Raw genomic sequence first — 14,083 nt, 5'->3', positions numbered from 1 at the left:
TCTGACCACATGACATTCTCCCAATCCTCTGCTGTATCATCCATGTGCTCTCTGGCAAACTTCAGACGGGCCTGGACATGCACTGGCTTCAGCAGCGGAACACGTCTGGCACTGCGGGATTTGATTCCCTGCCGTTGTAGTGTGTTACTGATGGTGACCTTTGTTACTTTGGTCCCAGCTCTCTGCAGGTCATTCACCAGGTCCCCCCGTGTGGTTCTGGGATCTTTGCTCACCGTTCTCATGATCATTTTGACCCCACGGGATGAGATCTTGCGTGGAGCCCCAGATCGAGGGAGATTATCAGTGGTCTTGTATGTCTTCCATTTTCTGATGATTGCTCCCACAGTTGATTTTTTCACACCAAGCTGCTTGCCTATTGTAGATTCACTCTTCCCAGTCTGGTGCAGGTCTACAATACTTTTCCTGGTGTCCTTCGAAAGCTCTTTGGTCTTGGCCATGGCGGAGTTTGGAGTCTGACTGTTTGAGGCTGTGGACAGGTGTCTTTTATACAGATGATGAGTTCAAACAGGTGCCATTCATACAGGTAATGAGTGGGGGACAGAAAAGCGTCTTACAGAAGACGTTACAGGTCTGTGAGAGCCAGAGATTTTCCTTGTTTGAGGTGACCAAATACTTATTTTCCACCCTGATTTACGAATAAATTCTTTACAAATCCTACCATGTGAATTCATGGATTTTTTTTTTCACATCCTGTCTCTCACAGTTGAAGTGTACCTCTGGTGCAAATTACTGACCTCTGTCATCATTTTAAGTGGGGGAACTTGCACAATCGGTGGCTGACTAAATACTTTTTTGCCCCACTGTATAAGTTACAGTTTATACACCTGGTGAATCATAGTTTGGTATTTTAATCATTTATATTTGGTCTGTTGAAACTGAAATGAAATGCTTTTATAAAGTGATGATATTGCATAAAGGCTACAAATGGATCATTTTATCCATTCTTAGGTGGTTGCTAGGCAACATTATAATTACATTATTATTTATAGAACCTTTTCAGATAGGAGGAGTTTCATGTGTTACAATAAGATAACACTGAGGGTACCTAATAACTACAAGATTTAAGTTCAGTGTTAAGAGTTACAATTTAAGCACAAAACATTTATTTTCAGTTACTTTAAATACTTTAAACTTATTTAACTAAGTTGCACATCATTTTAAGGTGACACCTGCGACTGACCTGAGAAATGTCTGGGCGCACAACTCTGTACTGTGCAATCATGTTAGTTATCCAGCTGATTCTGAGGTGCGCTCAATACTAGCCGAAGGGACAGAATTTCCACCAGAGCACTGAGATTGCCCAGCTTCAACTATATATACATAAATCTCCATAAATTAAACTGGAAGCCAATTGAGACGTACCCATCTGAATTCATCCCCTTATAAACTGTGACAGAGAGTTGAGCTCTGAATATTGTGGCAATAATACCCGAGAGGGTGTTCTTTTACTGTGATTATGAGCATGACAGTGATGCAGCTATGCTTCATACTGACGGCACGATCCAAGTCTTCATAACAAGAGTCAAAAAGTCGAAAGGCCTCTCTGAGGTATGAAAACTCTTCAGTGACCAAACGCGTGGGACATTCTCGTGTGATGAACTGAATCTCAGTGGACGTGGATGACATTACTGATGATGTGATGACTCCTCATCACTCCTCTTTTAATCGAGGTGGTCTACAAAAACAATATCTTTTGTTTAAAAAAGGAATCAATTACAAATCTCATCCATTTCTAATGGCCTCTACTGCTTTAAAATAATATTTTTTTTTTTAAAAATAAAGAGGATGGAGGCATTACCTCTCTCCACTAATCCATCAGGGGAGATTTTCTAAATGATTGACTGTCTTCACTGTACTCCAGCAAGCTGCTGAGACTTCACAATGACAGGCAGGGCTGTCATTTTCAGAGTGAACAACACGCTTTGATTTAATGGAAATATTCAGGGTCCACTCTTTCTTCACTGTCTATTAAAGTCTGCCTCTTGATCTCTGTCCCACCCTCGGGCTCTGTTTTCATCAGTTTCCGTCATTTTCTCTTTTTTACTCCTTTTTTTTAACACCACAATATACAAAATTGTGCACAAACCCACCTTCACGTCCCATATCTTGACTGTCCCTTCCCTGTCAGCTGTGGTTAAATATTCTCCACAGGGACTGACAGCTATTACAATAGATCCCAGGTCCCCTTCGTGGGCCGTGAACTGTCCTACCAGACGGGCGTGCTGGGTGCTCCAGAGCCTGACCGTACCTGAACCCCCACAGGACACCAAATCTGCAGCGCCTGATGGAAATGCAGAAATAGAAATGGCTGCAATAACCAGAGGCATCGGTTATTTTAGACGTGTGTTTGGACTAGATTTGAAAAAGAAAACGCATGCTGTGGTAGCAACACCACAAGTACCAATAGGAGAAAGTCAAACAGAGTTACAATAAGTCAGTTAGAGTGTACCCATGTGGTCTAAAATGTAATCAAAATCAATTATGGATTAAAAATGCTCATATTGTTGCTAAGTGGGAATCTCAAACATCCATGATACTGAAAAAAGAAAAAAGAAAAAAGATCAGCAACATATTTCATTAAGCACTGAAATAGTCGAATTAGTAAGAAATCTGTACAAGTTCTGACTGACAATGAGATTTTTTTGGTCAACAATAAACATGGCCAGGGCTTCCTTTGTTTAGTTCTCCCTGGATCTGGCAACCCATAGAAAAAACTGCTCCACTAACATCATCAATAGAGCCACATACCTCATTGCTACAGCAAACCCGAGCAGCAGCAGCAGGCACAGAGGCCGATCATGTTTTTTTTGTTTTTAAAGCACCTAACAGCTACAGCTCAAAGCAGCAGCAGCTACTTAACAGCAAGAATAAATCTAAATGGATTTAAAAAGTCAAGGGACCAGGGAATTTTTTAAATAAATACAGGAAAGTAAACTTTGGCAGGAAAGTAGTTACAAATATCGAAAACTTGCTACATCAAAGGATCAGTGATGTGCAAATGCTGTACAGTATTTCCACACAGCCTTACTGTATTTGAAATATGTAAACACCAGACACACAATCTGTGTAAAACATCCTTAAAAAAATTAAAAAAAATAATAAATGCAAGGCCATATATTCAGCAGATCTGGCATTTTAAAATGTAGAACGCCTTTAAAGTTACTTCATTGTTTGCATCAGCTTCCGCTCTTGGTTTTGCAGGCACGTCAAACTACAACACTTTTACAGCAAGCATGCTTAAAGAGGCTCACAGCAAGTAGGTGAAATTAGCTGATTTGCAAATGCGATGGCTTTATTGTTAGGAGAAAAGTTAGAAAAGTCAAAATACGGAATTTGTTTGGGTGAAAATAGTTTTCTCTCCACTCTCTCTCAGCTGACATTTAATACTGAGCTGAGGCTGCCCCACAGCGTTACACAAACATACAGCCTCCCACATCTTTTAGGACTTACTTTAAATAACACTTTAAAGAGTCCACAATCTATACCTGCAGTTGTTACAGATGTGCGTCCTGGAATGAAGAACAGTCTGGTGATGGCATCGCAGCTCTCCGAGTCCTCTGTCATTCAAAAGCACGTTGAGAAGTGAGAAGTGGGGAAACGACCCACAGTGTCAGAGTTGAGAATGAGGAACAGAAGAAAAAGCAAACAGAAACAGGCAAAAAAATTAACTTAATTTCTCCTTGTTTTAAAGATTTTTGGAAGAATTAACGTCTAATAATAATTACAGAAACGACGGTTTGAATGTGTTTGCAGCTGCTGTCGTTGAAAGTGGCACCTTGCTGCTTCTTGCAGTCTTCCCCTTCGTCATGTGGCCGGAGTTTCCTCAAAGCTTTTTCTGTGCTGCTGTTCCACACTATGATCTCGCCATGGTAGCTTCCTACTCACATCAGAAGAGGGACAAAACACAGAGGAAGAACTTGGCAACAACAAAAAAAAAAAACCTAAAAACTGTACTTTGCTTCATGGCAGTATATAGTAAACTTCACCGCCTGTGCTTTACAAGCTCTTGTGCTTACCAAGTGTCTTCACAGTAAAAGAAATACAAAGACTATACACACACACACACACACAAAAGAAAACTTTTTATCAACACACACTTACTTTCTTATCTTGCTGCTGAATCATGCAAGCTGGCCACTAAAAACTTCTCTAAAGATAAAGTTCAACATCTGTCCCCAGCTACCATCTGTTCCAACACTCAACCCCTAACTTTTACTGCAAGAAGAAGTGCTTTTGAAGTAATCTACATTATATATAAGCAAGAGCACATGCATGGCAATGTGTTTGTCAAAAACGGCAGGAATCTCATCAGGTCGCTCAACAGTCCAACAGCAGGACTTAATGAGATGTGTGAGGAGTGTGTTGGCTATGGGAGGTGAGTGTGTGTGAGCAATAGGAGGTATAAAGTTTATGAGAGTGCCAGTCTGCTGCATTATTCATGCAGCCCAGGGCCAGCTTCTGTATTTCAAGTGACTTTTATCATGTCCTGTGTGTGTGTGTGTGTGTGTGTGTGTGTGTGTGTGTGTGTGTGTGTGTGTGTGTGTGTGTGTGTGTGTGTGTGTGTGTGTGTGTGTGTACGGCTGAGACAGAGAGGGTCAGAGAGAATGAGAGCAGATTTCTGCATCATCTACACAATGTTGAGCTTTAAGACGTAGATGCTTTAATCCCCCTCATTAATTTTTAAAATCACTTTGATGCACTTAGCCTGCACAATTTTGACAACATACATAGAGTACACATCACAGTGCATATTTAAACAGGGGATAATAACAAGAAATACAAAGACGTACGTACACAAAATAGTACTACACAGATTTATCGCTGCACAGCAATGTGCAAAAGTCTTGAGCCGAAGGTCAGACGCAACAACATTGTCATCCCCTATGTAGCCGGTGTATCAGAGAAACTCAGGAAAAATTTTTCCAAGCATGACATCCCGCTGCATTTCAGACCCAGCAACACGCTCAGACAAAAACTGGTTCACCCGAAAGACAAAACGCCAAAACACAAACTTAACAATGTGGTGTATGCTGTACAGTGCAGCGAGGAATGCTCAGACCTCTACATTGGAGAGACCAAACAGCCACTTCACAAGCGCATGGCACAACACAGAAGAGCCACCTCCACAGGACAAGACTCAGCAGTCCATCTGCATCTTAAGGATAAAGGACACTCTTTCGAGGATGCCAATGTTCATATTTTGGACAGAGAGGACAGATGGTTTGAAAGAGGAGTGAAAGAAGCCATCTATGTCCACTGTGAGCGACCATCTTTGAACAGAGGCGGGGGTTTATGACACCAACTGTCTGCCATCTATAATCCAGTTTTGAGATCCCTTCCCAGACGCCTTAACGCCCACTCACATCCTGGGCCATCTGACCTCAGGAATTCGCATGATAAGGTGGGGCCAGGTTTCACAATGAACACACCCGAAACTCTGGCTGATTGGGACCCACACGCAGTTTCACACCTTGGCTCAGGCGATTAGAGGATCATCAGGGGGTCCTTTTGTCCCTCTCTGGGGGGTCACTCCCACTAGGTTTATATCTGGGACTCTCCACCATTTGACCTTAGAACTGAAGAAGCTTCTTGGATGAGAGGTGAAACGTCTTCAAGCAACTTAAAGAAGTCCAGACGCTTTTCTTTGCAAGCTCCTTTGACAACATATAATAAGAAAAGCGTTTGCACGGTTTGTCATTCTAACAAACTCAAAAGTCAGTATTTGGTATGACCACCTTTATTCTGCAACACAGCCTGAACTCCCAGTGGTGGCAGAAAGAGTTTGCTTAAATGGATCATCAAATGGAAGGGCTGTGTTTGGGATATTACTGGAGGAGAATGGGTTGTCTGTCTAACGTTGCTTACAGGCTTCGCTCCATTAGCAGCAGAATAGCGTCAATGGGAGCAGCAGTGATGGTAGTAGATGTACCGTAGTGTCAAGAATAGCTCTAACACCTGTAGTCTGAACTGCAGCTCTATACTTTAGTACTATTATACTTCTGACTGCAGTGTCAGAGTTAGTAACAGCAGCAGTGACTGGCAGACGTACAATTCTGTGCAAAAACTTCTAGTCACCCTTCGTTGCTTATATTTTGCTCAGAAAATGGGAAATGGGTGGTGATTTATTAAAATGTATGCAAACTGTCAAATGCTGAAAGTCAGTATTTGTTATGACCACCTTTATTCTTCAACACAACCTTAAATCTCTTAGGCAGCTTTCTTGTCATTTCTTTAAGGTGTCTTCAGGAATAGTTCTCCAGGCTTCTTAACGGACATTCAAAGCTCTTCTTTGGACGTCACCTGCCTTTTGTTCCGCTCTCTGTCCACATGATCTACACTGCTTCGCTAATGTTGAGGTTCAGGCTCTGGGGAGACTGATAGAGCTTAACTGTGTCCTTTTCTATCCAGGAATGCTTTTAATACTTTGAAATGTATTGAAACTCATTGTCAGCAAATAAAAATGAGAACTAATCAGAACTAAATAAGTTTTGCATTAAAATGAGTTTGGAAGTGAGTGAACTGATCGGTAGTAATCTGCAGTATGGTTAGATGCGCACATTTGATCTGCCGCCAAAAAACAGGAAGGGGGAAGCTCCCGGATAAAGTGTAAAGCTTTGTAAAGTGTGTGGAGAAACTCTCACCGGTAAAAACACAACAACTGTTATACGTTACATTTTAGTTGATTGAGTGAACTGTAGATTTAGTCTACAGTTGATTCATGGTATTTGGTTGACTAAAACGAAATCAGAAATAGCTGTCAAAGTTAATGCTGGTGTTAATTACCTAAACCGTTCATGAAAGAGCCCAGAACATGTGTCACAGATGGCTGTAGGCACTCACTGTGCTACGTCTCCCCTGAACTTTCCCAAACATACTGATGATTATTTGTCTTTGTAGATATAACTAAAGAAACCAGAGGAAAACGTGTTTTTGTGACAGGTTGCTAGTAACAAAGACAAAAGACAATTTTAAAATGATTCTTTGTTAAGTGGTCTAAGTGTAGACACAACACCGGTTCTCTTAGGTTTGATGCCTTTTTAGGCTTGAGTGATTCATAGATCAGATCAAAAAACAAAACAGTCCTCTGAATGTGGTCGGGCACAAGGACGGGACTAAAAATGAATGAAAAAGCAGCCAAAGTCTAAAGAAAATTTTTAAAAGATCCTCAGAAATCCTGGACAACTATTGCTCAAGACCACTTTAAACATTTACAAGAAAGTCTTGGTCCTTGGAGCAAAAATATAAAGAAATGAGGGGTTGCCCGAAACTTTTGTTCAGTTTTGTAAAACATGATTTTGTTTTTAAAAAGATTGATTGATTTGGCAGAAACAAAGATGTTATACTCATTGTATTTTTGGCGAATACGCTCAAGCCCACAAATGGCTACAGAGGTCAGATGAGTTTTTAGCTAGTTTTTACCATTACAGAGCCTGTGCTACTGCTGTCAGTGCCAGCATGGAGCCAGTTTGCCTTGGATGCCTTGTGAGAGCGATCTCACATTTTGACAGGTTTGACAAGTAATTTCCTTGATATGAAAATCATTGCAGACAGAATCTGTCTGGTACATCAGCCAGTCATTAGTGAATTTCTCCCCGGCAGCGCCTCCCATGTTTATTAAAATCAGCTTTGGGCCCAGCAAATTTGTGGTGCCAGCTTTTTTTTTTTTTGGTGGAAGTCCATGGAACCTGTTCCAGTTAACCCACCAGCACAATGTCTGTGGTAAAAAGTTCTGACTCCACCGAGTCATTTTTGAACTTCCATTCCTCTGCCTCAGTTAATGCCAACTCAAGCGGCATCACTTGATTTAATATCAATGATATTAAATATTGTTTACCATTTTTCCCCCAACAGATTTATATATACACAAAAAGAGCCCCCTCTGCTCAAAAAAAAAAAAAATTTCATTGTTGTCATCACGTCCTTTGATTTCTGCGCTTGCTATTTCTATTTGTTGCAAAACATTTTGGCCATTCATCAAACTTCAGATTAGTTGGTGACTGGTTGCTTGGAAGTTTTTCATTCACAAAGGATTAAGGGATTCAAGGAAGGAAGGAAAAGTGAAAAGGGGGGTTAGACTGAAGGAGATACACAGAACCCATATATCCTGCTGTGTTTGTGTGCACCGAAATGCACGTGTGTGTGTGTGCGCGCGCGTGCATGTGTGTGTGTGTGTGTGAGTGAGAAGTCAAGCAGAACCTAGCAAACACTGAATATGGATGAGGAGGCCTCAGTCCCCCATCAACCCAATGTTCCTGCTACAACTTGATTCAACTCGAGACCCAAACTAACAGATGCGTGCGCACACACACATACACACACACTCACAAAAATAATATACACAAACACAGACACGTGCACCGTCTCCTAAGCAGGTGCGAGGCCAAATAGAACTTTAAATTGACTTTTCTCACTGGTGGCCATGATGCCACCACTGCCTTCACTCGGCGGCACAAGCGCATAACTTGGCAGCACCGATGCTTTGATGTGAAAAGAGCATTACTCACTACAACCCCGAAGAAATATGCAGCCAACTGAAACTAATGCGTCATCGCTTTTAGATGCCGCCTTTTTGCTCGGTGGATTTGTCAAAGAAAGAATTTGCAACTCCAAAAAAAACAAAAGTTAATGTAGAAAATAGCGCACAGTTCTCATGCACCTTTTACTTTAATGTGCGAGAAGATAAGCGTGGAAATGCAGGAAATAGCAATGCGAATGCGATTCACCCTTTTTTTTTTCTTTACCCCCTCCCTTTCATTCATTTTTTTCCATCCCTTTCATATGCCCAAAGGCCAGGGGAGGAGAGTAACACACAGGATATTCAAATGTAGGAGGAGTTAGGAATGAATTACACCATTTTCTGAATTTTTTGGACAAGATGTTAGCAGATGTGGATATCCCAGCACCTCTGATGACGAAAAGCTGTCGCAAAGGTTATGTTTTTGAATCTTCCCCCCAGCTTAACGCTTTCTCCTTCTAGACGTTAAAGCACTGAAGCTCAAAATATAAAAAATGTGATTTATGAGGTGACTCATTTGCATTCAGCCTGCACATTTCCAAAGTTTTTTCTTAAAATATACAAGCACCCTCCCTGCAGCCGTACAACATGCACGCACAGACAGACACATAGATGCTCGAAAGGCAGAAACACATTCATTTCACCCTTGCTTCCACTGCGAGAGTTCTAATAAACATAATTCAAATTGGGCATTTTGGATTAAATTGGAGGTGGAGGGAGCAGTGCAATGCGGGGCTATGTGTAGATGGAGGGGGGTGGGCAGTCTAAAGTACAGAGATTAGATAAAAATGGATAAATAAATTGATGGCGGGGGGCTGAGCACGGGGAAAGAAATTGCACAGCGAACTTTGAAGAAGTTTCCAAGTTTCTAAAGTAGCTCCTGAATCGTGCTTTTTGTTCTAGCTCCAACTATTCATTTCCTTCCAAACCATTTCTCCCTCCAGCTTTGAGAATACCCCTCTTATCTACCTTTCCACCTCCATCCCTCACTTTATCGCTCTCAGTACTTATCTGTGGGCTTGATCTGTCTCAGAAGGCCAGAGAGGGGCCCTGCAGTTTGTGTCTGCACGCTGCTCACACAGACTGGTAAACTGCAGCTGAACTTCCAATACGTGAGCCAAAGTGATACAACTTTACAAAGTGAAGAGCATACTGGGGCAAATTGGGTGCAGGGTGTTTGCAGTTTGAGGGTTATACAAGTGGACCAGTGGCTGGAGGATTGCCAGTTCAATCCCCCAGGCAAAAGGAAAAAAAATCTTAGAAAGTGATGAGTACTGAGGGGTCATGCCGACATTTCAAAGCAAGCCGTCTTCACATGCTAAAAACCATGACAGAGCCGTTAATTCTATGTATTTGTCCATGTAAAGAGCAGCTACTTGGTTTCTCTGTTAATGATGGCTGATACTCAGTGTGACAGCTTGGCAGATGTGATCAAGTGCCAAGGAGGGAGGGGGGATTGCAAGGTCCACAAGAAGCTTAGAAGCTTCTTTTTTTCTTTTCTTTTTTTAAATCATGCATAAAAACTTTGGAAAAAATGTTTTTGAAAAGTTCACATGAACTCGAAGAAGTGGGATGAAAAATAGAGTGATTGGAAGACGAACGCTTCTCGTCTGCTCTTCCATTAGCCAGAGGCGCCCAGTGTTTCTGCATTTTAATAAGCGCTGGTGTGATTTTAGGACACGAGTCATTTGCAGCTCACGCCGCTGAGTCCATGCACTAATCAGCTGCCAAATCATTTTGATGGTAACGCCGGAAAATGTTCTTCAGTGTTCAGGTTTTTGTTTTGTTTTGTGTTTTTGTTTTGTTTTTGTGTAACAGTTCTACCCTCAGTGAGGTACTGAGTAATTGTTTCTCCAAGGACTCAGGGAGGGAGAGGCAGAGAGAATCAGAATTAGAAAATACGAGTATAGAAACAGAATGTGAAAAGAGAACTGCTTGTAACTTTTTTATTGGGAATAGATCTTGAGCTTATTGGATGAACCAGTGCAGAGCCTGTTTAAACAGTGCCTGTAAGAACAGGTTGATTGCGTAGCCTCCAGTATTAACACTTGAGTTTTCTTAATGTCGTCATCTAACCATTTCATCCAAACACCAATTCTGCAGATTTAGAAAACTACAAACTTAAATTAGCTGTCGCCCTTATTAGGTATAACCAGACTGTTACATTACGGTGGGTTTTAATGTGGCTCCTGCTGATTGTTAGTTTTAAAAACATTCATTCACTGATTAGATGGTTAATGATTTTTATTAATTAATTAATAATGAGAATTCAGAGTGAAATTCTTAACATCTGTCACCACTGGCTCACATCCTCTTGTCTTTTTGGCAGTGACACCACCTCCACTCACTCCACCCTGTCTGCACTGTCTTCTTTACTGCTCTGTGAGTGCACTGAGTGGCTTTGGATGGTTAGAAACTCATCCACCTTCACTACCTCTGCCCTTTGCAGGTTCAGCTTTGTATAACCCACACGTTATGCCATTAATAATTGTGAATGTATGTTTTAGGTGTCTTATCAGAAAAATATCAGTGTTCAAATACAAAAAAAAGTTGTTTAATTACTGCATGTCGCAGAAAAAAAGCATCATAGCTGACTGTTGGTCACTAGTCAACATTCTAGTATCTTTTTCGTTCACTGTTAGTTGCTTAGTTTATTTATAAACTGTAAATCTGTTGCACCTGCATTTGTTTGGCGAGGGACAGGGGCAAAAGCTTTTGACCACCTACACACTGACATCAGTATGAGCTTTGATGTCGTTCCATTCTAAATCCATAGGCATTAATGTGGAGTCCGTCCCACCTTTGGAGCTTTAATAGCTTCCACTCTTCTGGGGAGGTTTTCCGCAAGATTTTGGAGTGTATCTGTGGGAATCTCAGCCCATTTATCCAGATCATTTGTGAGATCAGACAGCTGCTGGAGGGGAAGTGCTTGGCTTGCAGTAATTCTAGTTCATCTCAGAGGTGTTTGATGGGGTTGAGATCAGGGCTTTGTGCGAGCCAGTCAAGTTCTTCTACACCAGGCTCATTCAACCATGCCTTTATGGATCTACCTTTGTGCACTGGGGCATAGTCATGCTGGAAAGGAAAAGACCCCACCCAATCTGCTGACACAAACCTGGAAGATTGCGATTTATTGGGCAAAGGATCAATTTAACCAATAAAGGAAAACTGCTTTCAAAAGATAGTTTCTGTTTTTTTATGAGAAACACTCGAGTGAAAAGCACACACGAGGGGAAAAAAGGGTTATGCTTGTAAAATTATGTGGTCCTCCAAACTGCTAGATGTCAGTCTCTGCCAGTCTCATATGACAATCTGAAGTGGAAAAAACTTATGAAACAAAATCATAATCAGCCAATCAAAAGTGCAATCTGTGCATTTCTAGTTTTTTCACTTAAAAAAAACAAACACACTTCTTTCATTTCATCTCAGTTTATGAGTCCCTGTGTCACCTGTCTGTGTTTGAAGCCCCTCCCCTCCACACTCAGAGCGCAGACAGACATACAGGGATTTCTTCACTTTCTAGTGAGTTGCGGTACTGACAGGAACACGTGTGAGGGTTTTTTGTCCTCATTATACTTGACGACCTTTCCAGTTTACTTGCTTCTAATTGCAAATTTAATTAAGATGGAAATGGCAAATTAAGGCATTCTCACATTTAAAGGTTTCGGTCTGTGGTGGAGGCAAATGTCAGCCCACAACAGAGAAAATGGAAGCTGTTGTGCTTGTTGTTGAGTAATGTGGTTTGCACCAACAAGGGCCAACAGGGGAGAACACCGACTTAAAAGGGCCTGGCAGGTCTACTGTATCTGCCACATGGGGAGTTTCTAATTAGGGTATTTTCACTTCACTTTTTCATTATTTTTTATGGTTTTTTTTACTTATATTGTAGAGTTTTGTTGTGTTTATACTGTGGCTATTATTTGACGTTCAACAACAACAAAGAGAAAAAATCCAAAAATGGACACACACACACACACACACACACACACACACACACACACACACACACACACACACACACAGAGAGAGAGAGAGAGAGAGAGAGAGAGAGTACAGTTCTTTGATTGTGAATTCTGAGCTCTATTAAGTCTCTTTCTACCTTCACATGTGCACAAACACACAAAAAACACACACACAGCCATTTCCAGCAGAGACAGAGAAGCGTGAAGCTTGAGTCCTTTGATAACAACACCACTTACTTTAATCAGCAGATAACTGCAGCCAGTTATTTTTCAGTTAACTAAAGTCTGTTTTCTCAGATTCATTTTAATTTCCTAGCCTGTGTTTGTTTTTTTCCCTCTTTCTTCCAACTCTCTCTTCTGCACAAGCTCTCGTTCTTATAAGCTGTGAAAGCGTAATCGAAAAGGAAAGGTGCACACAAAAGCTACAGGCATGAATGCACACATGCATTGTTAATGACGCTTCTGTTACTGCAAAACTTTACTGAGTAAAAGAAACATTTACGTTGCATGTACAAACACACACCTGTCACTAGAGTCTGTGGGGGCTGGAATGCGGCACACAGTACAGCACCGCGATGCTGGAGTCCCCCCTTCCACTCACAGGGCTCAACAGTAGACTGCCAGAAGGAATGCAGGCGGAAAACTGTTAACTTCCTACAGAGGGACAAACACAGAGGGAAGGAAATGGTGTAAAAATGACTCCAACACAGTTTTAAGATAAGATGCACACTGGACCATCATTATTAATTCTCTTTCTTTAGGCAACATATGTGTTAATCAGGATACATGTTATATTAAATTATTATTATAATGATCATCAGTATCACTGGCAGTTCGGAGCAGCCCTAGCAACAGTAGTTACAGTACTGTGTAAAAGTATAGAGTCACTGTTGGAGTCAAATTGTTAAATGTTGCCATTATTGTACTTAAATTTGTAAGTCTTGGTTCAAACTGTATGATCAAAGACATTCTCCTGTTTCTATTGCCCTCCCCAGCCTGTTGAATGGTGGGGAGGCTGTAGTGTTTTATTATAGGCACATGAAGGTTCTGTTTTCTTGTTTAGTAAACTTCCTGCCTTTATGACCATTTTGGTGAGCAGGAGGTCACACAAACGCACCCCCAAACACAAACACAAACACACACACACACACACACACACACACAGTGTTTTAACCTTTTATAGGGGGGTTTACAATGAGTGTTTGTGTAAACTGTGTGTCACAGAAATAAAAGGCTGTAGGGTAAGCTGGTTCTTTGGACTCGCTTGACACCAACGGCAGAGGACTGCTGCCGTCCATTCCCCTTGCTAGCATGTGAAAACCGGTTGAGCTGTTCGTCTTGCTTTGTTTTGTTTTTTTGTTTTGTTTTTTTTTGTTTTTGTTTTTTTGTGCCTGTCCCGTTTGGCTCTTTTGCCATCAGAATTGTTGTCTAAAGGCAAAGAAAGATGCCCAACGGATTTACTTTACCAAATTGACCATCCCAGCCTTGCCATAGTGGTCCATTTGATTCACCTTTTATTGTTTATTTTATTTTCACTTACTGAATATGGGACAGACTTGACTGGGGGAAAGAAGGGGAGAAAGAA

At 41.3% G+C, this 14,083-nt stretch overlaps 1 protein-coding gene across 1 annotated transcript in view; it reads right to left on the bottom strand.

Moving 5' to 3' along the window:
• The window catches only part of LOC309686918 (cilia- and flagella-associated protein 337-like), a gene marked incomplete at its 5' end in the record, with an annotated part of 39,204 nt that overhangs the window by 3,031 nt on the left and 22,090 nt on the right, over positions 1-14,083 (bottom strand). The window contains 4 exons of the mRNA XM_082501590.1: positions 2,112-2,302; positions 3,507-3,578; positions 3,797-3,898; positions 13,022-13,152. Coding sequence (XP_082357716.1) covers positions 2,112-2,302; positions 3,507-3,578; positions 3,797-3,898; positions 13,022-13,152 — 496 coding nt within the window. The remainder of the gene's footprint in view (positions 1-2,111; positions 2,303-3,506; positions 3,579-3,796; positions 3,899-13,021; positions 13,153-14,083) is intronic.

This window comes from Aulonocara stuartgranti, assembly GCF_965226115.1.
Source record: "Aulonocara stuartgranti genome assembly, chromosome: 14".
Classification (NCBI taxonomy): domain Eukaryota; kingdom Metazoa; phylum Chordata; class Actinopteri; order Cichliformes; family Cichlidae; genus Aulonocara; species Aulonocara stuartgranti.
The sequence above is the reverse complement of the archived record's forward strand: the minus strand, read 5'-3'. Positions and strand labels throughout refer to the sequence as shown.